Source organism: Somniosus microcephalus, chromosome 2 (genome assembly GCF_052327205.1).
Source record: "Somniosus microcephalus isolate GS21.2 chromosome 2, FLI_Smic_1.0, whole genome shotgun sequence".
Taxonomy (NCBI): Eukaryota; Metazoa; Chordata; class Chondrichthyes; order Squaliformes; family Somniosidae; genus Somniosus; species Somniosus microcephalus.
In genome coordinates this window covers 333,449,869-333,470,621 of record NC_140988.1, presented here as the reverse complement: position 1 = coordinate 333,470,621, position 20,753 = coordinate 333,449,869, and the positions used below count along the sequence as shown (strand labels likewise).

General features: G+C 48.7%; 1 protein-coding gene across 3 annotated transcripts in view; it reads left to right on the top strand.

Moving 5' to 3' along the window:
- ctif (CBP80/20-dependent translation initiation factor) overlaps positions 1–20,753 on the top strand; it is a 292,382-nt gene that overhangs the window by 115,664 nt on the left and 155,965 nt on the right. For all 3 annotated transcript variants that reach the window (XM_085975110.1, XM_085975119.1, XM_085975101.1), the window contains exon 3: positions 9,947–10,027. In XM_085975110.1, the coding sequence (XP_085831236.1) occupies positions 9,947–10,027 (81 nt within the window). The remainder of the gene's footprint in view (positions 1–9,946; positions 10,028–20,753) is intronic.

The following is a 20,753-nucleotide window of genomic DNA, read 5'->3' as shown; positions in this document are numbered from 1 at the left end:
ACTTTCCCGCCCTATCCCCATATCCCTTGAGTCCCATAGTGTCCAAAAATCTAACTATCTCATTCCTGAATGTACTCAACGACAGAGCATCCACAGTCCTTTTAGAAACATAGAAAAATAGGAGCAGGAGTAGACCATTCGGCCCTTCGAGCCTGCTCCGCCATTCAATATGATCATGGCTGATCCTCTATCAATACCATATTCCTGCTCTCTCCCCATACCCCTTGATGCCTTTTGTGCCTAAAAATCTATCTCCTTCTTAAATATATTCATTGACTTGGCCTCCATAGCCTTCTGTGGTAGAGAATTCCACAGGTTCATCACCCTCTGAGTGAAGACATTTCTCCTCATCTCAGTCCTAAATGTCCTAGGTAAGGAGACCAAAACTGCACACAGTACTCCAGGTGTGGTCTCACCAAGGCCCTGTATAACTGTAGTAAGACATCCTTGCTCCTGTACTCAAATCCTCTTGCAATGAAGGCCAACATACCATTTGCCTTCCTAACTGCTTGCTGCACCTGCATGTTTGCTTTCAGTGACTGGTGTACAAGGACACCCAGGTCCCTTTGTACATCAACATTTCCCAATCTATCACCATTTAAATAACACTCTGCCTTTCTGTTTTTCCTACCGAAGTGGATAACTTCACATTTATCCACGTTATACTGCATCTGCCATGTATTTGCCCACTCACTCAATGATGCGCCATCAATTACTCAAAAGACTGAGGTTAAGCGAGTAACAACCAGGCTTTTATTAACTAAAGAATGAAGGTCTTGTCTCGAGTGGTCGACCCGACCAGAATACTAAGGGACTGGGAGGTAGTCACTTATATACCTGGAATAGTGGGAGGAGTCAGCCGAGGCATGTCCAGACCTGTACCTAGTGGAATACACATTACACATACAGACAGGTATACAGTCTTGTCTGCCGCTGTGATCGACGTGGCGACGGCAGGGGTGGTGGAGCTTCCGGCGTCGCGTCCCGTGTAGGCTGGGGCCCTGGAATGTAGTCCTCGTGGGTGACGGTCCAAGGCGAGCCGGCTGCTGGGGTTGGATAGTGGGGGGGGGGGGTGGTGGTAATGGGTAGTGGGTTACAACGGTCCCCGAGGGTGCGAGGTCTCGTATGGAGACTGTGTCCTCCCGCCCGTCCGGGTACGCAATGTAAGCGTACTGGGGGTTGGCGTGGAGGAGGTCGACCCTCTCGAACAGGGGGTCCGTTTTATTGGCCCTCACGTGTCTTCTCAGTAGTACCGGCCCTGGGGACGTCAGCCATGGCGGTAACGATGTCCCCGATGTGGACTTCCTTGGGAAGACAAACATTTTCTCGTGAGGGGTGGCATTGGTGGCAGTGCAGAGCAGTGACCGAATCGAGTGGAGCGCATCGGGGAGCACCTCCTGCCAGCGGGAGGTCGGAAGGCCCCTAGACTTTAAGGCTAGTAGGGCGGCCTTCCAAACTGTTGCATTCTCTCTTTCCACCTGTCCGTTCCCCCGGGGGTTGTAACTGGTGGTCCTGCTTGTGGCTATACCCCTAGCGAGCAGGTACTGGCGGAGTTCGTCGCTCATAAACGATGAGCCCCGGTCGCTATAGATATAGCTGGGGAAACCGAACAGGGTGAAGAGGCTGTTCAGAGATTTAATGACCGTGGCACTGGTCATGTCCGAGCAGGGGATAGCGAACGGGAAACGGGAGTACTCGTCAATGATGTTGAGGAAGTACACATTGCGGTAGGAGGAGGGGAGAGGCCCTTTAAAATCGACGCTCAGGCGTTCGAAAGGGCGGGTGGCTTTTATCAGGTGGGCTCTGTCTGGTCTATAAAAGTGCGGTTTGCACTCAGCGCAGACTTGGCAGTTCTTGGTCATGGTCCTGACCTCCTCGATGGAGTAAGGCAGGTTGCGGGCCTTGATGAAGTGGAAGAACCTGGTGACCCCCGGGTGGCAGAGGTCATTGTGGAGGGCCCTCAGCCTATCGATCTGCGCGCTGGCGCAGGTGCCACGCGATAGGGCATCTGGGGGTTCATTGAGCTTCCCAGGCAAGATCTCGTAGTTGTAGGTGGAAAGTTCGATTCTCCACCTCAAGATCTTGTCATTTTTGATTTTGCCCCTCTGCTTGTTGTTGAACATAAAAGCAACTGAACGCTGGTCAGTGAGCAGGGTAAATCGTTTTCCGGCCAGGTAGTGCCTCCAATGACACACAGCCTCCACAATAGCCTGGGCCTCCTTCTCGACCGCGGAGTGTCTGGTCTCCGGGCCCTGGAGGGTTCGTGAGAAGAATGCCACAGGTCTCCCCGCCTGATTAAGGGTGGCGGCCAGGGCGAAGTCGGACGCATCGCTTTCCACCTGGAAGGGGATGGATTCGTCCACTGCGTGCATGGTGGCTTTGGCAATGTCCTCCTTGATACGGTGGAAGGCCAAGCGGGCCTCTGCCGTCAGGGGAAAAGAGGTGGATTTGATCAGCGGACGGGCTTTGTCTGCATAGCAGGGGACCCACTGGGCGTAGTAGGGAAAAAAACCCTAGGCACCTCTTCAGGGCTTTTAGGCAGTGGGGCAGTGGGAGTTCCATAAGGGGACGCATCCGGTCCGGGTCGGGACCGATGACCCCGTGTTCCACAACACAGCCAAGGATGGCGAGGCGGTCTGTGCGGAATATGCACTTCTCCGTGTTATATGTCAGGTTCAGGAGTTGGGCGGTGCGGAGGAATTTCTCGAGGTTTGCGCCATGGTCCTGCAAGTCATGGCCGCAGATGGTCACATTGTCTAGGTAAGGGAAAGTGGCCTGCAGCGCGTTTTGATCGACCATCCGGTCCATCTCCCTTTGGAAGACGGAGACCCCGTTGGTAACGCCGAAGGGAACCCTAAAGAAGTGATAGAAGCGGCCGTTTGCCTCAAAAGCAGTATACTGGCGGTCTTCAGGGCGGATGGGGAGCTGGTGGTACGCTGATTTCAGGTCAATGGTCGAAAAGACGTGGTACTGCGCGATCTGGTTGACCATGTCAGCTATGCGGGGGAGTGGGTAGGCGTCCAGCAGGGTGTAGCGGTTTATTGTTTGGCTGTAGTCGATGACCAGGCGTTGTTTCTCGCCGGTCTTAACGACCACAACCTGGGCTCGCCAGGGGCTGGAGCTGCCCTCAATAATCCCCTCCTTCAGGAGCCGCTCCACTTCGGTTTTGATGAAAACGCTGTCCCCGGCACTGTATCGCCTGCTGTTTGTGGCGATGGGCTTACAGTCGGGGGTGAGGTTAGCAAACAGTGGGGGCGTGGGACTCTGAGTGTGGAGAGGTTGCATCTGGTGCGCGGCGGGCAATTTGGAGGCTGCTGGCTGCGGACTGTGAGTGGGGGGAGGGGGCCACCGTACGCCATCGTAACGCTTTTGAGGTGTGAAATAAAGAATAGATTTGCCTTCCAAAGCTAGGCTTTATTAACTTTAAAATCAGCAGCATATCTTTCCACATCCAGTCCCAACTAAGCTAGAAAAGGACTGAATTTAAGGTAGCCACAACACATCATGTGATCATCAACTACCAATGAGATTACAACACATATCCCAAGGCAGTTAACAAACAACGAATCACAATACTTTTACTAATCAAGGAATAATCACCACAAGGTGGCACTGGAAATCCAACCCCAGTAGGACAGCAGCGCAGAGGTCGGGCAGGACCAGGGGCTAAAAATTCGGTATCGCCGCGCCAGGTCTTTAGTGCCCGAAATTTAGCGCTGGGCCGGATTCCCCTAGCGCCCGCCTGAAATTCAGTAGCGCCGCCCCAAGACGGAGGCGGGCGCTATTGGAGGGTTTGGCCGCCTCGTTTGGGGCGAAGAATGTCAGCTTCCGGTGCCCAGCTGCCGCTGCGGCAACCGATGCGGTGCGGCAGGCTGGGGTACTGCAGGCCTCCTCCTTCTCTTAAGGAGGAGCTGCCTGCAGCCGTGAGATCGTCGCTGGATTCCCCCGTCAAATGAGCCCGGCACCACGGAGAAGTGCCGGGCTCGCGGGAGTCACACACCAATGCCGCGGGGGGGTGGTGCAGGAGTCCGGGGAGGGAGGTGCGGCCAGGCGGACGCCGGGAAAGCGGCCGGCCGCCCTCCACCTTTATGCGCCGGCCTCTCGGAGCTGTAAGGCACCGTTTTGCAAACGCTGTTTGCGGCCGCGACGGGCGAGGCGGCCGCAACTGAATTTGGCCATCGGGACAGATTACCATTGGAACCGGGGCGCTGCACACACCGATGACGTCATCGGTGCCGGCGCAGCGCTACCGGCTAACGCCGATGTTAGGAACCAACTCTATTTCGGGCGCTAAAAAACTTCCAGCGCAAACCACTTTATAGCCAATAAGTGGGCGCAAACGCAACTGAATTTCTAGGCCCAGGAGTTTAAAATTATTGAACACAGTCCCGTCTACTACTAGTGTCACCACGCAGTAGCCGCCAATGTCCGCTGACTGGGACTCGGAGGCCATAGAAATCCGCTGGTGCGCAGGCAGGACTGGGAGAGAGCAACGCTGCACCGTGTTGGGGTGGATGAAGCTCTCTGTGCTCCCGGAGTCAAAAAGGCAGTTTATTGCATGGCCGTTTACCGTAACGTCCATTTTGGACCGAGTTAGTTGGTGCGGTCTCGTTTGGTCCAGCGTAACAGAGGCCAGCGTAGGGGTCGGTGTGTCGCTGCGGGTATCAGATTGGGGGGGGGGTTGGCGGTCTGCTGCGTCCCGGCTGGTGTCCAAGATGGCGGCGTCCATGTGGCTGGAGTCGTCCAAGATGGCTGCTGCTGCGGTGGTTCGCACATGGCTGGGGAGGCCCAAGATGGCGGCCCACACGCGGCGCTGTTGGGGGCCCAAGATGGCGGCTCGCCCGGCCCACACGTGGCGCTGCTGGCGTTCGGGGTGGCTTTGGCCTTGCAGACGCTGGCGTAGTGTCCCTTTTTCCGCAGCCTGAGCAGGTCGCATTCTTCGCCGGGCAGCGCGCTCTGGGGTGTTTGGCCTGGCCACAGAAGTAGCATTTCTGGCCTTGGGGTACTGCTGTCTGGCTTTGGGACACTGCTGCGGTAGTTGGGCCGTTGTTGGGCTGTGGCTGGGGTGGCACGGTGCTATGGGGCTGTCCTACCGTGTCCCAGGTTGTCATTCCCCGCGGCGTCCACGGTGTAGAGGAGTAGGCATCCATGCCCCGGTAGGCTGCGTCCAGCGTTAGAGCGATTTCGGAGGCTTTGTCGAAGGTGAGGTCACTCTGCTCCAGCAGTCGCTGTCGGGTGTAGTTGGACCTGTGGCCCGCTACGAAGGCATCCCGGATCAGTTCCTCCGTGTACTTAGCGGGCGTTACCGCCTTACACCCACAGGCCCGGCCAAGCACGGACAGTGCTTGGAGGTATTCCTCAGTCGATTCCCCAGGTTGTTGCTTGCGACTCCCCAGAAGGTGCCTGGCGTATACTTCGTTCACAGGGCGCGTGTACTGGGTCTTAAGGAGCTGGAGGGCGGCTGTGTACGAGGTCGCGTCCCGGATGACTGAGTACACTCGGTGGTTCACCTTGGAGATCAGGACAGACAGTTTGTCCGCATCCGTTTCGACCGCGGTGGAGGCAGTCAGAAATGTCTCGAAGCACGTGAGCCAGTGAGCAAACTTGTTGGAAGCGTCCGCTTCCCGACTGTCCAGGTCCAGGCATGCTGGTGTGAGGATCTTCTCCATTATAAAAAATTTAGTTAATAAAATTGATGCGCCATCAATTACTCAAAAGACTGAGGTTAAGCGAGTAACAACCAGGCTTTTATTAACTAAAGAATGAAGGTCTTGTCTCGAGTGGTCGACCCGTCCAGAATACTAAGGGACTGGGAGGTCGTCACTTATATACCTGGAATAGTGGGAGGAGTCAGCTGAGGCATGTCCAGACCTGTACCTAGTGGAATACACATTACACATACAGACAGGTATACAGTGGTTTACCACACTCAACTTGTCTAAATCGCCTTGAAGCCTCTTTACATCGTCCTCGCAACTTGCCAGTTTTCAATCCATGCCATTATATTACCCCCAATCCCATGTGCTTTAATTTTGCACACTAACCTCTTATGTGGGACTTTACCAAAGGCCTTCTGAAAATCCAAATACACCACATCCACTGGTTCTCCCTTATCTATTCTACCAGTTACATCCTCAAAAAACTCCAGTAGGTTTGTCAAACACGATTTCCCTTTCATAAATCCATGTTGACTTTGTCTAATCCCGTTGATATTTTCTAAGTGTCCTGTTATCACATCCTTTATAATAGACTCTAGCATTTTCCCTACTATTGATGTTAGGCTAACCGGTCTGTAGTTCCCTGTTTTCTCTCTCCTTTTTTAAATAGTGGGGTTACATTTTCCACCCTCCAATCTGCAGGAACTGTTCCATAATCTATAGAATTTTGGAAGATGACAACCAATGGATCCACTATTTCCATGGCTACCTCTTTTAGTACTCTGGGATGCAGATTATCAGGCCCTGGGGATTTATCAGCTTTCAGTCCCATTAATTTCTCCAGCACTTTTTTTTTACTAGTACTAATTTCCTTTAATTCCTCCTTCTCACTAGACCCTTGGTTCCTTAGCATTTCTGGGAAGTTATTTGTGTCCTCTTCCGTGAAGACAGAACCAAAGTATGTGTTTAATTGCTCTGTCATTTCCTTGTTCCCCATTATAAATTCTCCCGTTTCTGAACTGTAAGGGACCTACATTTGTCTTCACTAATCTTTTTCTTTTTACATACTTGTAGACGCTTTTACAGTCCACTTTTATGTTCCTTGCAAGTTTACTCTCATTCTATTTTTCCTCTCTTAATCAATCTCTTGGTCCTTTTTTGCTGAATTCTAAACTGCTCCCAATCCTCAGACTTGCTACTTTTTCTGGCAACTTTATATGACTCCTCTTTGGATCTAATACTATCCTTAATTTTTTTTGTTAGCCATTGTTGTGCCGCTTTTCCTTTTGTGTTTTTGCGCCAGAAAGGAATGTATAACTGTTGCAATTCCTGCATTCGTTCCTTAAATGTTAGCCATTGCCTATCCACCGTCATGCCTTTAATGAAGCTCCCCAATCTATCATAGCCAACTCACTCCTCATACCTTCGTAGTTTCCTTTGTTTAGATTTAGGACCTCAGTTTCGGATTGGACTTCTTCACTTTCCATCTTAATGAAGAATTCTATCATGTTATGGTAACTCTTCCCTAAAGGACCCCGCACAACAAGATTATTAATTAACCCCTTCTCATTGCACAATACCCAATCTAGGATAGCCTGTTCCCTCGTTGGCTCCTCAACGTACTAGTCTAAAAAACCATCTCGTATACACTCCAGGAATTCATCCTCCACAGTATTATTGCTAATTTGGTTTGGCCAGTCTATATGTAAATTAAAGTCACCCATGATTACTGTAGTACCCTTGTTGCATGCATTTCTAATTTCCTATTTAATGCCATCCCTTACATTTCCACTACTGTTTGGAGGCCTATAGACAACTCCCACCAATGTTTTCTGCCCCTTGGTGCTTCTTAGCTCCACCCAATTTTGGGGTACAGAATTCCAAAGGTTCACAACCCTCTGAGTGAAGAAATTTCTCCTCATCTCAGTCCTAAATGGCCGACCCTTTATCCTGAGACTATGACCCCTGGTTCTATACTCCCCTGTTAACTGTTTTGAGGCAGAGTCGCTCCATTGACGTTGAAGAGCTCTGTAATGTGTAACTAGTCTTCCAGAAAGCCTTTCATAACGTTCCACATTAAGGTAGTAGGTATCCTTAGTAAAACTTGGAGGTAAGTAATGAGTTGGCTGCGAGAGTGGAAGCAGCAGTTACATTAGGGACTATGTACTGAATGGATTACCCCAGGGATCACCCTGGGGATCTTACTGTTATCAATCTACATCAACTGTCTGAATTCATCAATGCAGTGCAAGTCGGTCATATTTGCAGATGATAACCTGGGCGGAGGGGAAGAGAATGGTCACTGAGTCTGATTAAGCCACCAAGGAACTACAGAAAGACCTAGCTAAAATTTACAAATGGACAGAACTATGGCAGATAAAATTCATTACAAATAACTGAGATGAAAAGAATGGTGTCAGACTAGCTGAGCGAGAGGCTGCAAGCAATCTGGGAGTGAAATAGATGCAACACTTAAGCATTTTCAATCATTGCAGAGTAGCAACTAGAACACTGACCACTGAACTTCCCTTTCTGGCCCCCATGCTAGCTGACGATGTTCCTTCTCCTTTGGTACTTGTTATAAATCTCATCATCATAAAGAAACTACTCATGAAATAACACTGGACAGCCAGCTGGTGGCGCCGTCCAAGGAGTATAAATACTCGGGTGTGGGCCCAGCTTCCAGGGACATTTTGTAAGACAGGAACTAGTGAAGTACAACTAGACCTCCATGTTCTGAAACAAGTTGATTAAAGCCTTGCTTTATACTCAAACCAAGTGCGAAGTGAGTTTTATTACATCAGTACTGTTTCTCCCACTTTCAAAACTGGAAGGAAATGGTTCCTTCTCCTCGCCTTCAAAACTGCCCTCATCAGACCCCTCAAAAAAAATCTTCTGTCCTTCTAAACTACCGCCCCTCTCCAATGTGCCTTTCCTATCCAAAGTTCTCGAACATATTGTTGCCTTCCAAATCCGCCCCCATCCACCCCTCCGCTCTTCTGCCGGTAAAATGCTCATCCGTGCCTCAGATGCCTCCAGATCCCACTATTCAGTGCTCCCCTGAATGGCTTCCCATTCTCCACCCAACGTAAACATCAGTTCATCCAAAACTCTGCTGTCTGTATGTTATCCTACGCGCAGTCCTGCTTGCCCATCAACCCTCTCCGTGCTGATCTACATTGTTTCCTGGTCCCCAAATGCCTCAAATTTAAAATCCTCATTATCATGTTTAAATCTTTTCATGGCCTTGCCCCTCCCTATCTCTGTAACTCCAGCCCCCCAAACTCTCCGTTTCTGTGACTCCGGCCTCTTGTGTATCCCCCTCTCTTCGCCTACAATTGATAGCCGTATCCTCAGCTGTCTGGGCCCCATGCTCTGGAATTCTTTCCCTAAACCAATTCACTTCTCCACCGCCCTCTCTTTTATAATTCTCTCCATAAAACACACCTCTTCGACCAACACTCTGGTCGCCCCTCCTGATATCTCCTTCGTTGTCTCTCTGTCCATATTTGTTTGACTATGCTACTGTGAAGTGCCTTGGGTTGTTTTTCGACATTGCTGCTATAGATTGATACTCTACAGAAGGCGGGTGTTCACGCCATCGTGACTGTGCCAGCTCTTTGAAAGAGCTATCCAGTTAGGCCCATCCCCTGCCCTTTCCCCATAGTCCTGTAATTTTTACCTTTTCAAGTATTTATCCAATTTCCCTTTGAAAGTTACTATTGAATCTGCTTCCACCATCCCTTCAGGCAATGCATTCCAGATCACAACAACTCTCTGCGCAATAACATTTCTCCTCGTGTCGCCTCTGGTTCTTTGCCAATTGTCTTAAATCTGTGTCTTCTGGTTACTGACCCTCCTGCCAGTGGGAATAGTTTCCCCTTATTTACTCTATCAAAACCCCTCATCATTTTGAATACCTTTATTAAATCTCTCCTCCTTAACTGGGGGTTGTGGGGCTGAAGGAAATGTGCAGTTTAAAGAGATGTGTGCATTGCTTTGTGGGGATGGCAGAAATAACCTTGGAATCCCGACTTTCATGAAAATAGGTGAGTCATGTTACTTTGCCTGTGGGAACCTTGGAATGGCTCAGTGTGTAAATGTATTGAGTGCTGGTATACCAACACTGGGAAACACAGAAACCCCACAGTGCAGATAGAGGCCATTTCGGCCCATCGAGCCTGCACAGACACATATCCCACCCGATCCCCATAACCCCTACACCAACACATATCCCACCCTATCCCCGTAACCCCACTTTGTTGAACAGTCATGTGTTTTGTTTACAGTGGAATGAAGACTTTACAGACACAGTAGATGTAAACTGGTCCTCCCCAAAGGAGAAGAACTCCTGCAAACAAACGAATCAGGTAAACTCTCAGTGCACTGCGCGATTCCTTGTGTCAGCACACGCCAAGAGTCTGTAATACGGTGTGAAATCAAAGCTCTAGAATCAGAACCAGGTGGACTTCACTGAAGTGCAAAATGAAGATAAGTGACTTTTCCAAAGTTTGCAGAAAATGAGAAATTTAGGGGAAAATCTGTTTTGTAGTAACTCGCAAGCAAATTATCTTTGTAAATATTCTCCTTTAAAAGTGAATCATCCAGCCTGACCCAAGCTGAGGTGTAAGAATGCAGTGCCAGGCCAAGACTAGGCTTGGGAAAAAATGGGGCAGCTTAGAGTTCAGTCGGGCATGAATTGGAGAATCCTGATGTTCAGAGTTTCAGATTGGAGCACACGGCGTGGCTGTTCTGATGGTTCAGTGGATAAGTGAACAACATGGGATGGTACTGAGCCCTATAGACCAGGAAGGTCTCAGATTCAATCCCAAGTCCTGCGCTGAGTTGGCTGATCTCAGCTGGGGCAGTGACGTAGAAGATAGGAGCAGGAGTAGACCATTCGGCACCTCGAGCCTGTTCCGCCATTTAATGAGATCATGGCCGATCATCCAAATGCAGTACCTTGTCCCTGCTTTCTCCCCATATCCCTTGATCCCTTTAGCCTTAAGAAATATATCTAACTCCTTCTTGAATATATTTAATAAGTTGGCCTCAACTGCCTTCTTTGGTAGAGAATTCCACAGGTTCACCACTCTCTGGGTGAAGAAATCCCTCCTCATCTCAGTCCTGAATGGCTTACCCCTTATCCTTAGACTGACCCCTGGTTCTGGACTCCCCTGCCATCGGGAACATCCTTCCTGCATCTAGTCTGTCTAGTCCTGTTAGAATTTTATAAGTTTCAATGAGATCCCCTCTCATTCTTCTAAACTCTAGTGAATACAAGCCCAATCGACCCAATCTCTCTTCATACGTCATTCCTGCCATCCCAGGTATCAGCCTGGTGAATCTTCACTGAACTCCCTCCATGTCAAGAACATCCTTCCTCAGATAAGGCGACCAAAACTGCACACAATACTCAAGATGTGGTCTCACCAAGGCCCTGTACAACTGCAGCAAGACATCCTTGCTCCTGTACTCGAATCCTCTCGCTATGAAGGCCAACATACCATTTGCCTTCTTAACCACCTGCATGCTTACCTTCAGCGACTGGTGCACAAGGACACCCAGGTCGCGTTGCACTTCCCCTTCTCCCAATCTATTGCTGTTCAGATAATCTGCCTTCCTGTTTTTGCCACCAAAGTGGATAACCTCGCATTTATCCACATTATACTGCATCTGCCCAATCGCCCAACCTGTCCAAATCGTACTGGAGTTTCTCTGCATCCTCCTCACAGCACACACGCCCACCTAGCTTTGTGTCGTCTGCAAACTTGGAGATATTACATCTAGTTCCCTCGTCTAGATCATTAATATATATTGTGAATAGCTGGGGTCCTAGCACCGATCCCTGCGGTACCCCACTTGTCACTGCCTGCCACTCGGAAAAAGACCCGTTTATTCCAACTCTTTGCTTCCTGTCTGCCAACCAGCTCTCTATCCAAGTCAGTACCTTACCCCCAATCCCTTGTGCTTTAACTTTGCACGCTAATCTCTGAGAGTGCTACAACTGGCTCTGTGCTGAATATGAATATGAGAGTAAGCTAGCAGGGAACATAAAAACTGACTGTAAAAGCTTTTATAGATATGTGAAGAGAAAAAGATTGGTGAAGTCAAGCGTAGGTCCCTTGCAGTCAGAATCAGGGGAATTTATAATGGGAAACAAAGAAATGGCAGACCAACTTAAATACATACTTTGGTTCTGTCTTCACAAAGGAGGACACAAATAACCTCCCAGAGATGCCGGGGAACATAGGGTCTGATGAAAGGGAGGAACTGAAAGAAATCAATATTTGTAGGGAAATGGTGTTAGGAAAATTGATGGGACTGAAGGCCGATAAATCCCCAGGGCCTGATAATCTACATCCCAGGGTACTTAAGGAAGTGGCCCGAGAAATAGTAGATGCATTGCTGGTCATCTTCCAGAACTCGATAGACTCTGGAACAGTACCCATGGATTGGAGGGCAGCTAATGTTACCCCACTATTCAAAAAAGGTGGTAGAGAGAAAGCGGGGAATTATAAACCAGTAAGCCTGACATCGGTAGTGGGGTAAATGCTAGAGTCTATTATAAAAGATGTAATAGCAGAGCACTTGGAAAGCAGTGACAGGATCGGACAAAGTCAACATGGATTTGCAAAAGGTAAATCATGCTTGACTAATCGACTGGAATTTTTTGAGGATGTAACTGGTAAAATAGATAAGGTAGAACCAGTGGATGTGATGTATTTGGACTTTCAGAAGGCTTTCGATAAGGTCCCACATAAGAGATTAGCATGCAAAATTAAGGCACATGGGATTGGGGGCAAGGTATTGACTTGGATAGAGAACTGGTTGGTGGACAGAAAGCAAAGAGTTGGAATAAACGGGTCGTTTTCCGAGTGGCAGGCAGTGACTAGTGGGGTACCGCAAGGATCGGTCCTAGGACCCCAGCTGTTCACAATATATATTAATGATCTGGACGAGGGAATTGGATGTAATATCTCCAAATTTGCAGACGACACAAAGCTGGGTGGGAGGGTAAGGTGTGAGGAGGATGTCGTGAAGCTCCAGTACGATTTGGACAGGTTGGGTGATTGGGCAGAAACATGGCAAATGCACTATAATGTGGATAAATGTGAGGTTATCCACTTTGGTGGCAAAAACAGGAAGGCAGATTATTATTTGAATGGCAATAGATTGGGAGAAGGGGAAGTGCAAAGAGACCTGGGTGTTCTTGTGCACCAGTCGCTGAAGGTAAGCATGCAGGTGCAGCAGGCGGTTAAGAAGGCAAATGGTATGTTGGCCTTCGCAGCAAGAGGGTTTGAGTACAGGAACAAGGATGTCTTGCTACAGTTGTACAGGGCCTTGGTGAGACCACACCTTGAGTATTGTGTGCAGTTTTGGTCGCCTTACCTGAGGAAGGACGTTCTTGCCATGGAGGCAGTGCAGCGAAGATTCACCAGGCTGATACCTGGGATGGCAGGAATGACGTATGAGGAGAGATTGTGTCGATTGGGCTTATACTCACTGGAGTTTAGAAGATTGAGAGGGGATCTCATCGAAACCTCTAAAATTCTGTCAGGCCTGGACAGACTAGATGCAGGAAGGATGTTTCTGATGGCCGGGGAGTCCAGGACCAGGGGTCATAGTCTAAGCCATTTAGGACAGAGATGAGGAGGAATTTCTTCACCCAGAGAGTGGTGAACCTGTGGAATTCTCTGCCACAGAGGGCGGTGGAGGCCAGTTCATTAAATATATTCAGGAAAGAGTTGGATATATTTCTTAAGCCTAAAGGGATCAAGGGATATGGGGAGAAGGCAGGGACAGGGTACTGAATTTGGATGATCAGCCATGATCTCATTGAATGGCGGAGCGGGCTCGAAGGGCCGAATGGCCTGCTCCTGCTCCTATCTTCTATGTTTCTATGAAAGGGATTCATAGATAATGACCTACACTTCCCATTCTGATCAGTATCCACTGATCCCTGCTGTAAAGTGTTTGAGTGCGGTGTGTGGACAGGACCGAGTTGTGAAGACCCATGTAAAAAGTTGCCAATGGGCACTTGCTGCCCAGGTTTGCATGTGTAGAATGGCCGCTTGGCCAATGCAGCCACCCATGGAACCATACCTCAGCATGAGTCACCACATTCAGGAGGAAATTAGAGGTGGTAATAAACAGATGCTCATAACTTCCCTCAGTTCACACTACAGAAAGTGTTCAAGCACTAATAACAGCTTAGCAGCATAACAGCAGCATATATGCTTGGAATCCAGTGTGATGCCAAGCAGCCATGGAATTTAACTTCATCTGTACCAGACATCAGTAACTTGAGCCAGGTTGCCCCAACTGTAAATAGTGTTGAGAGACGAGAGGGAAAAAAAATGTTTTGAATTCTTCTGGTAAGCTCGTGGATGCAGCGCAGGCTTCCTAATCAGATTGTGTTGAAGCAGATTCCCAAGAATGTTTGGCATTCAGAACCCAGCTGAAGAAACTGAGATTGGGTTTAGCAACAGAAAAAAACACTTCTGGGTGAGGGTCCCTGTTGTTACTTGAGCGTGTGTTTTTGTGTTGGTGTAGAAATTGGTGTGACACAGTGAAATCTGGGGGAAAAAGTTGTGAAGCGGCGTTTTGCTTATAAATTGATACATCTTGTCGGGGAATTTTCCAGTTAAGATATTACAGGATCTCAGAATGTTAATCGAAAGTCACTGTGACCTATTTCTTTATAACGGCTACAGGTGCAGCATAAAACTGGAATAAGGGCCCTCTTTACCACAGTACTGATCCATGCAGAGCAGGACAGTCCCAGGTTTAGTCCCGTGTGTGTATGTGTGGAATAAGCAGATGTGAACCAAGGGAGCATTTGGCCTCCCAGTAGGGATGATAAAGATCAGGCTGGATTTCAGTACGTACTCAGGATTTTAGAAAGGCCCCTTGCACAATCTCACGATGGTGTGTTCCAGTGGTGACAATGCACCATAATTTTTGTTTATTGTATATACAGTGTTTGTCTTTTTGATTGAGCTCTAGCTATACACGTGCAGATGTGAACATTTTAACGTATTATTCTGCAGGAGCTCTGAACATCGACACAGATTCTGCTTACTTTCCTCTGGTAATATGAAGAATGTTGTTAGGAAGTCGGCCCACTCCAGCTTGCCCTGTAACTTCACTCTTCTTTCAGGTCACACACCACACAGCTTCCTTCTGCCCTTAGGTGCATCTCTCTCTGCTGAAGTAGAAAGTATCCTGTGGTAATTTAAAGTGAGATATAAATACTTTGTAGTCACTTGCGTGCCAGGTAACATTCACGCCACACAAGTGCCAGGTAATGACTATGTTGAACAGGAGGAGGCACAGCTATCTCCCTCTGACCTTCAACATCACCTCCATTGCCGAATCCTCCACTGTGAACCTCCTGGGGGCGAAACCATTGAACAGAAATTTAAATGAACTTGCTATTATTGGTATCATGGCTACAAGAGCGGGGCAGAGGCTGGATATTTATGCGACAAATGGCTCACCTCCTGACCCCTTAAATCTCCTCCGCGATCTGCAACGCTCAGTCAGGAGTGTGATGGAATACTCGCTTGGATTGGTGCAGCCGCAACAACACTCCAAGCTCAACGCCATCCAGGACAGAGCAGTTCACTCGACCAACATCCATGCTGCTGAACTCATTGCCTACCATGGCTGCAGTACGTATATAGAATATACTGCAGCAGCTCGCCAAGATTACTTCGACAGAAACTCCCTCCCCTCCGACCTCAACCACCAAGAAAGGACAAGAGCAGCAATGTCCTCGGAATGCCATCACCTCTAAGTTGCTCTCCAAGACACATACCGTCCTGGTGAATATATATCGCCATTCCTTCATCATTGCTGGGTCAAAATCCTGAATTTCCCTTCCAAACATTGTGCGAGCACCATCAGCACAAGGGCTGCAGCGGTTCAAGGAGAAAGCCCACCAGTACCCATTCGGCATCGCTAGCCTTACCAGCGTCTCCCTCATCCTGGGAACACATTAAAAAAAATCTTTCTGTAATTCTTAAAAGAGCTGCATTTTTCAATTTCAGTTTAACTTTAAGTTTTTATAAACTAAAGAAAGAAAGGAAGACTTGCATTTATATAGCGTCTTTCATGACCACCGGATGTCTCAAAGCACTTTACAGCCAATGAAGTACTTTTGAAGTGGATTCACTGTTGTAATGTGGGAAACGCGGCAGCCAATTTGCACACAGCAAGCTCCCACAAACAGCAATGTGATCATGACCAGATAATCTGTTTTGTTATGTTGGTTGAGGGATAAATATTGGCCTGGACACCGGGATAACTCCCCTGCTAAACTAATGGAAACACTGGAATGTTTACCTTTTTTAAGTGACTTTTATAACTTATAAATCATTTTACTTAAAAAAAAAAAAAAATTAAAAAAAATAGAGGTTCCCCGTGGTTGTGAACTAAATGCATGGTGGAATGGCAGTTTGTTTAGCCTTAATTCCAAAATCAATTGTAAGTTAGAAGCTCTTTTTAAAAAATAAAAAAAATTGCAGATTTGTTTACTCTGGGTGTGAACATCCCATTAGAGCAAAGTAAGTGAAACGTTCAGCTGCTGAAACCAATGACACGAACACACTCAGCAACAGCAACGTGTGAATGAGCTGCAGGCGACTCTCGGCATCGCCCTGAGAATACACATGAAGAAACAAAAATAAAAACATTTTTTTGGATTTGGCCTCTTGTTAAAATCAAAGTTGTTCTTAAGGCGGTGGCCTCGTACTCACACTCCTGCCCTGACAAGTCTGTGAAAGACTGGAGGGAACAGGGAGACTTGTACTTGTGCGGTTCTGTACTAATGCGAACTGTCAGTGAAACAGAATGATGTTAGGAAAGGGATCGGAGATGTTGAAAGGCAATGCTTTGAAGAAAGAAAAAAAATACTTCCAGTAGTCGAGAGGTCAAGAACAAGAACAATCTTGCCGTAGATGCAAGATTAAATGCAAAAGATTTAGAGCAGATGGTAGGAGAAACTTCTTTACACAGAGAGTTGTAAGGATATGTAATTTGCTTCAAGGTTTAGTGGTTGAGGCAGAAACTATGGGCTGTATCTAAGCTCCCAAAAATGGGTGGGCTGGTGTCTGGTCAGAGGTTAAAATCTGAAACAGGAACCCAACTTCTGGTTTTAATGGAGGCGGGATGAGGGGGGAGAGGTGGGTGGCAACCAATCCACTTTCGGGAAGCGAGTTGGTCATTTAAATGTTATAATGAGGCTGCCTGCCTTCATTTTAACAGTCATTCTATTTTTAACTCGTGGCTGGGTTTCCTAGGCCTCGGGGGGGAAACCCGACAGTTGAAGGAGGTGAGAAGGGCTGAATCCATGAGAAGTGCTTTTACAGCATTCCTGGTGGGCCAGGAGGTGTAGGAGTGTTTCTTCCAGGCCCAACAAGCTACCCAGTAAAACCCCTGCCCTCCCGCGATCTGTCTGCTACCCCCTCCGGCCAACATTGGACCCCCCGACCACCATCGGACCCCCCAGCACCACCACCATCGGAACGCTCCCCACAAACACTATTGGACCCCCACCCCCCGACGCAAACGTTCCCATTAAGCTGCGTGACCGTGCATCGCTGAATCCCCCACCATCAACATCCTGGGAGTCACCATTGACCAGAAACTTAACTGAACCAACCACATAAATACTCTGGCAACAAGAGCAGGTCAGAGGCTAGGTATTCTGCGGCGAGTGTCTCCCCTCCTGATTCCCCAAAGCCTTTCCACTATCTACAAGGCACAAGTAAGGAGTGTGATGGAATACTCTCCACTTGCCTGGATGAGTGCAGCTCCAACAACACTCAAGAAGCTCGACACCATCCAAGACAAAGCAGCCTGTTTGATTGGCACCCCATCCACCCTCTTAAGCATTCACTCCCTCCACCACCGGTGTACCATCTACAAGATGCACAACAGCAACTCGCCAAGGCTTCTTTGGCAGCACCTCCCACACCCGCGACCTCTTCCACCTAGAAGGACAAGGGCAGCAGGCGCATGGAAACACCATCACCTGCAAGTTCCCCTCCAAGTCACACACCATCCTGACTTAGAAATATATCACCGTTCCTTCATCGTCGCTGGGTCAAAATCCTGGAACTCCCTCCCTAACGGCACTGTGGGAGTACCTTCACCACACAGACTGCAGCGGTTCAAGAAGGTGGCTCACCACCACATTCTCAAGGGCAATTAGGGGTGGGCAATAAATGCTGGTCTTGCCAGCGACGCCCACATCCCATAAAAACAAATTATAAAAAAAAAAAAAAAAGTGGTCTGGAGGTCCCACGCAAGCCGCTCACTGGCTTTTTCAACGGGAATAACTGCGCATGCGTGGAGATTTGAATGGGCCTCGCAACCAGTTAAAGGGCCCGCGCAGGGGGAAAAAAATATTACAGGGAATATTGACTACCTTCCACCGCGCCCCCCCCCCCCCCCCGCAACCGACTACCATTGGACCCCCTCCTCCCTACCCCCGTGATCGGAACCCCACCCCTAGGCCTGCCTGATCTCCTCGGTTGTGGCCTTGTGCTACAGGCCTCCTCTAATGGGTTTCCCGACCTTACAACAGCCCCCTGCACGGAACTGTCCTCCAGGCTCAAATCCAGGCCTGTTCAAGGTTCAAGATTAAATTGGATTGGTGGATGAAGGTAAAGGTCTTGCAAGGATTTGGGAAACAGGAAAAGGAGGCTTATGATAAATGTCAGGCTCATACAGTAGAGAACCAAGCTGAATACAGAAAGTACAGAGGAGAAATGAGGGGCAAAGAGAGAGCGCATGAGTGGTGGTGGACAATTAAACAGTTAACAGGAGGAGGAGGCTCCAAAAATATCCCCATCCTCAATGATGGTGGAGCCCAGCACGTGAGTGCAAAAGACAAGGCTGAAGCATTTGCAACTATCTTCAGCCAGAAGTGCCGAGTGGATGATCCATCTTGGCCTCCTCCTGAGGTCCCCAGCATCACGGATGCCAGTCTTCAGCCCATTCAATTCACTCCACGTGATGTCAAGAAATGGCTGAAGACACTGGATACTGCAAAGGCTATGGGCCCTGACAACATTCCGGCAATCGTACTGAAGACTTGTGCTCCAGAACTAGCTGTGCCCTTAGCCAAGGTGTTCCAGTACAGCTACAACACTGGCATCTACCCGGCAATGTGGAAAATTGCCCAAGTATGTCCTGTCTACAAAAAGCAGGACAAATCCGACCCGGCCAATTACCGTCCCATCAGTCTACTCTCAATCATCAGCAAAGTGATGGAAGGTGTCGTCGACAGTGCTATCAAGCGGCACTTACTCAGCAATAACCTGCTAACTGACGCCCAGTTTGGGTTCCGCCAGGGCCACTCAGCTCCTGACCTCATTACAGCCTTGGTCCAAACATGGACAAAAGAGCTGAATTCCAGAGGTGAGGTGAGAGTGACTGCCCTTGACATCAAGGCAGCATTTGATCGCGTGTGGCATCAAGGAGCCCTAGCAAAACTGAAGTCAATGGGAATCAAGGGGAAAACTCTCCATTGGTTGGAATCATACCTAGCACAAAGGAAGTTGGCTGTGGTTGTTGGAGGTCATTCATCTCAATCACATGACATCACTGCAGGAGTTCCTCAGGGCAGTGTCCTAGGCCCAACCATCTTCAGCTGTTTCATCAATGACCTTCCCTCCATCATAAGGTCAGAAGTGGGGATGTTCACTGATGATTGCACACTGTTCAGTACCATTCGAGACTCGTCAGATACTGACGCAGTCCGTGTCCATATGCAGCAAGACCTGGACAACATTCAGACTTGGGCTGACAAGTGGCAAGTAACATTCGCACCACACAAGTGCCAGGCAATGACCATCTCCAACAAGCGAGACTCTAACCACCTCCCCTTGACATTCAATGGCATTACCATCGCTGAATCCCCCACTATCAACATCCTGGGGGTTACCATTGATCAGAAACTGAACTGGACCAGCCATATAAATACTGTGGCTACAAGAGCAGGCCAGAGGCTGGGAATTCTGTGGCGAGTGTCTCACCTCCTGACTCCCCAAAGCCTTTCCACCATCTACAAGGCACAAGTCAGGAGTGTGATGGAATACTCTCCACTTGCCTGGATGAGTGCAGCTCCAACAACACTCAAGAAGCTCGACACCATTCAGGATAAAGCAGCCCGCTTGATTGGCACTCCATCCACCACCTTCAACATTCACTCCCTCCACCACCGGTGCATGTGGCTGCAGTGTGTACCATCTACAAGATGCACTGCAGCAACTCGCCAAAGCTCCTTCAACAGCACCTTCCAAACCCGCGACCTCTACCGCTTAGAAGGACAGGGGCAGCAGACGCATGGGAACATCACCACCTACAAGTTCCCCTCCAAGCCACACACCATCCTGACTTGGACCTGTATCACCGTTCCTTCACTGTCGCTGGGCCAAAATCCTGGAACTCCCTTCCTAACAGCATTGTGGGTGTACCTACACCATATGGACTGCAGCAGTTCAAGAAGGCGGCTCACCACCATCTTCTCGAGGGCAATTAGGGATGGGCACTAAATGCAGGCCTAGCCAGCGACGCCCACATCCCATCAATGAATTTTTTTTTTAAATAGCTTTGTGGGTAACATAAACGGGAACCCAAAAGTCTCTTATAAACATATAAATAGTAAAAGGGTAGTCAAGGAATAGGTGGGGCCAATTAGGCACCAAAAAGGAGATGATCTTGTGGAGGCTGAGGGTATGGCTGAGGTAATAAATGAGTACTTTGCATCTGTCTCCACTAGAGACGAGGATTCTGCCAATATAGCAGTAAAGGAGGAGGCAGTAGCGATATTGGATAGGATAAAAATAGATGAAGAGCAGGTACGTAAAAGGTTGGCAGCGCTCAAAGTAGAAAAGTCACCCGGTCCGATGGGATGGATCCAAGGTTACGGAGGGAAATGAGGATTGAAATTGCAGAGGCTCTGGCCACAATCTTCCAATCCTCCTTAGATATTGGAATAGTGCAAGAGTACTGGAGGATTGTAAATGTTACACCCCTATTCAAAAAAGGGTGAGCGATAAACCCAGCAACTACAGGTCAATC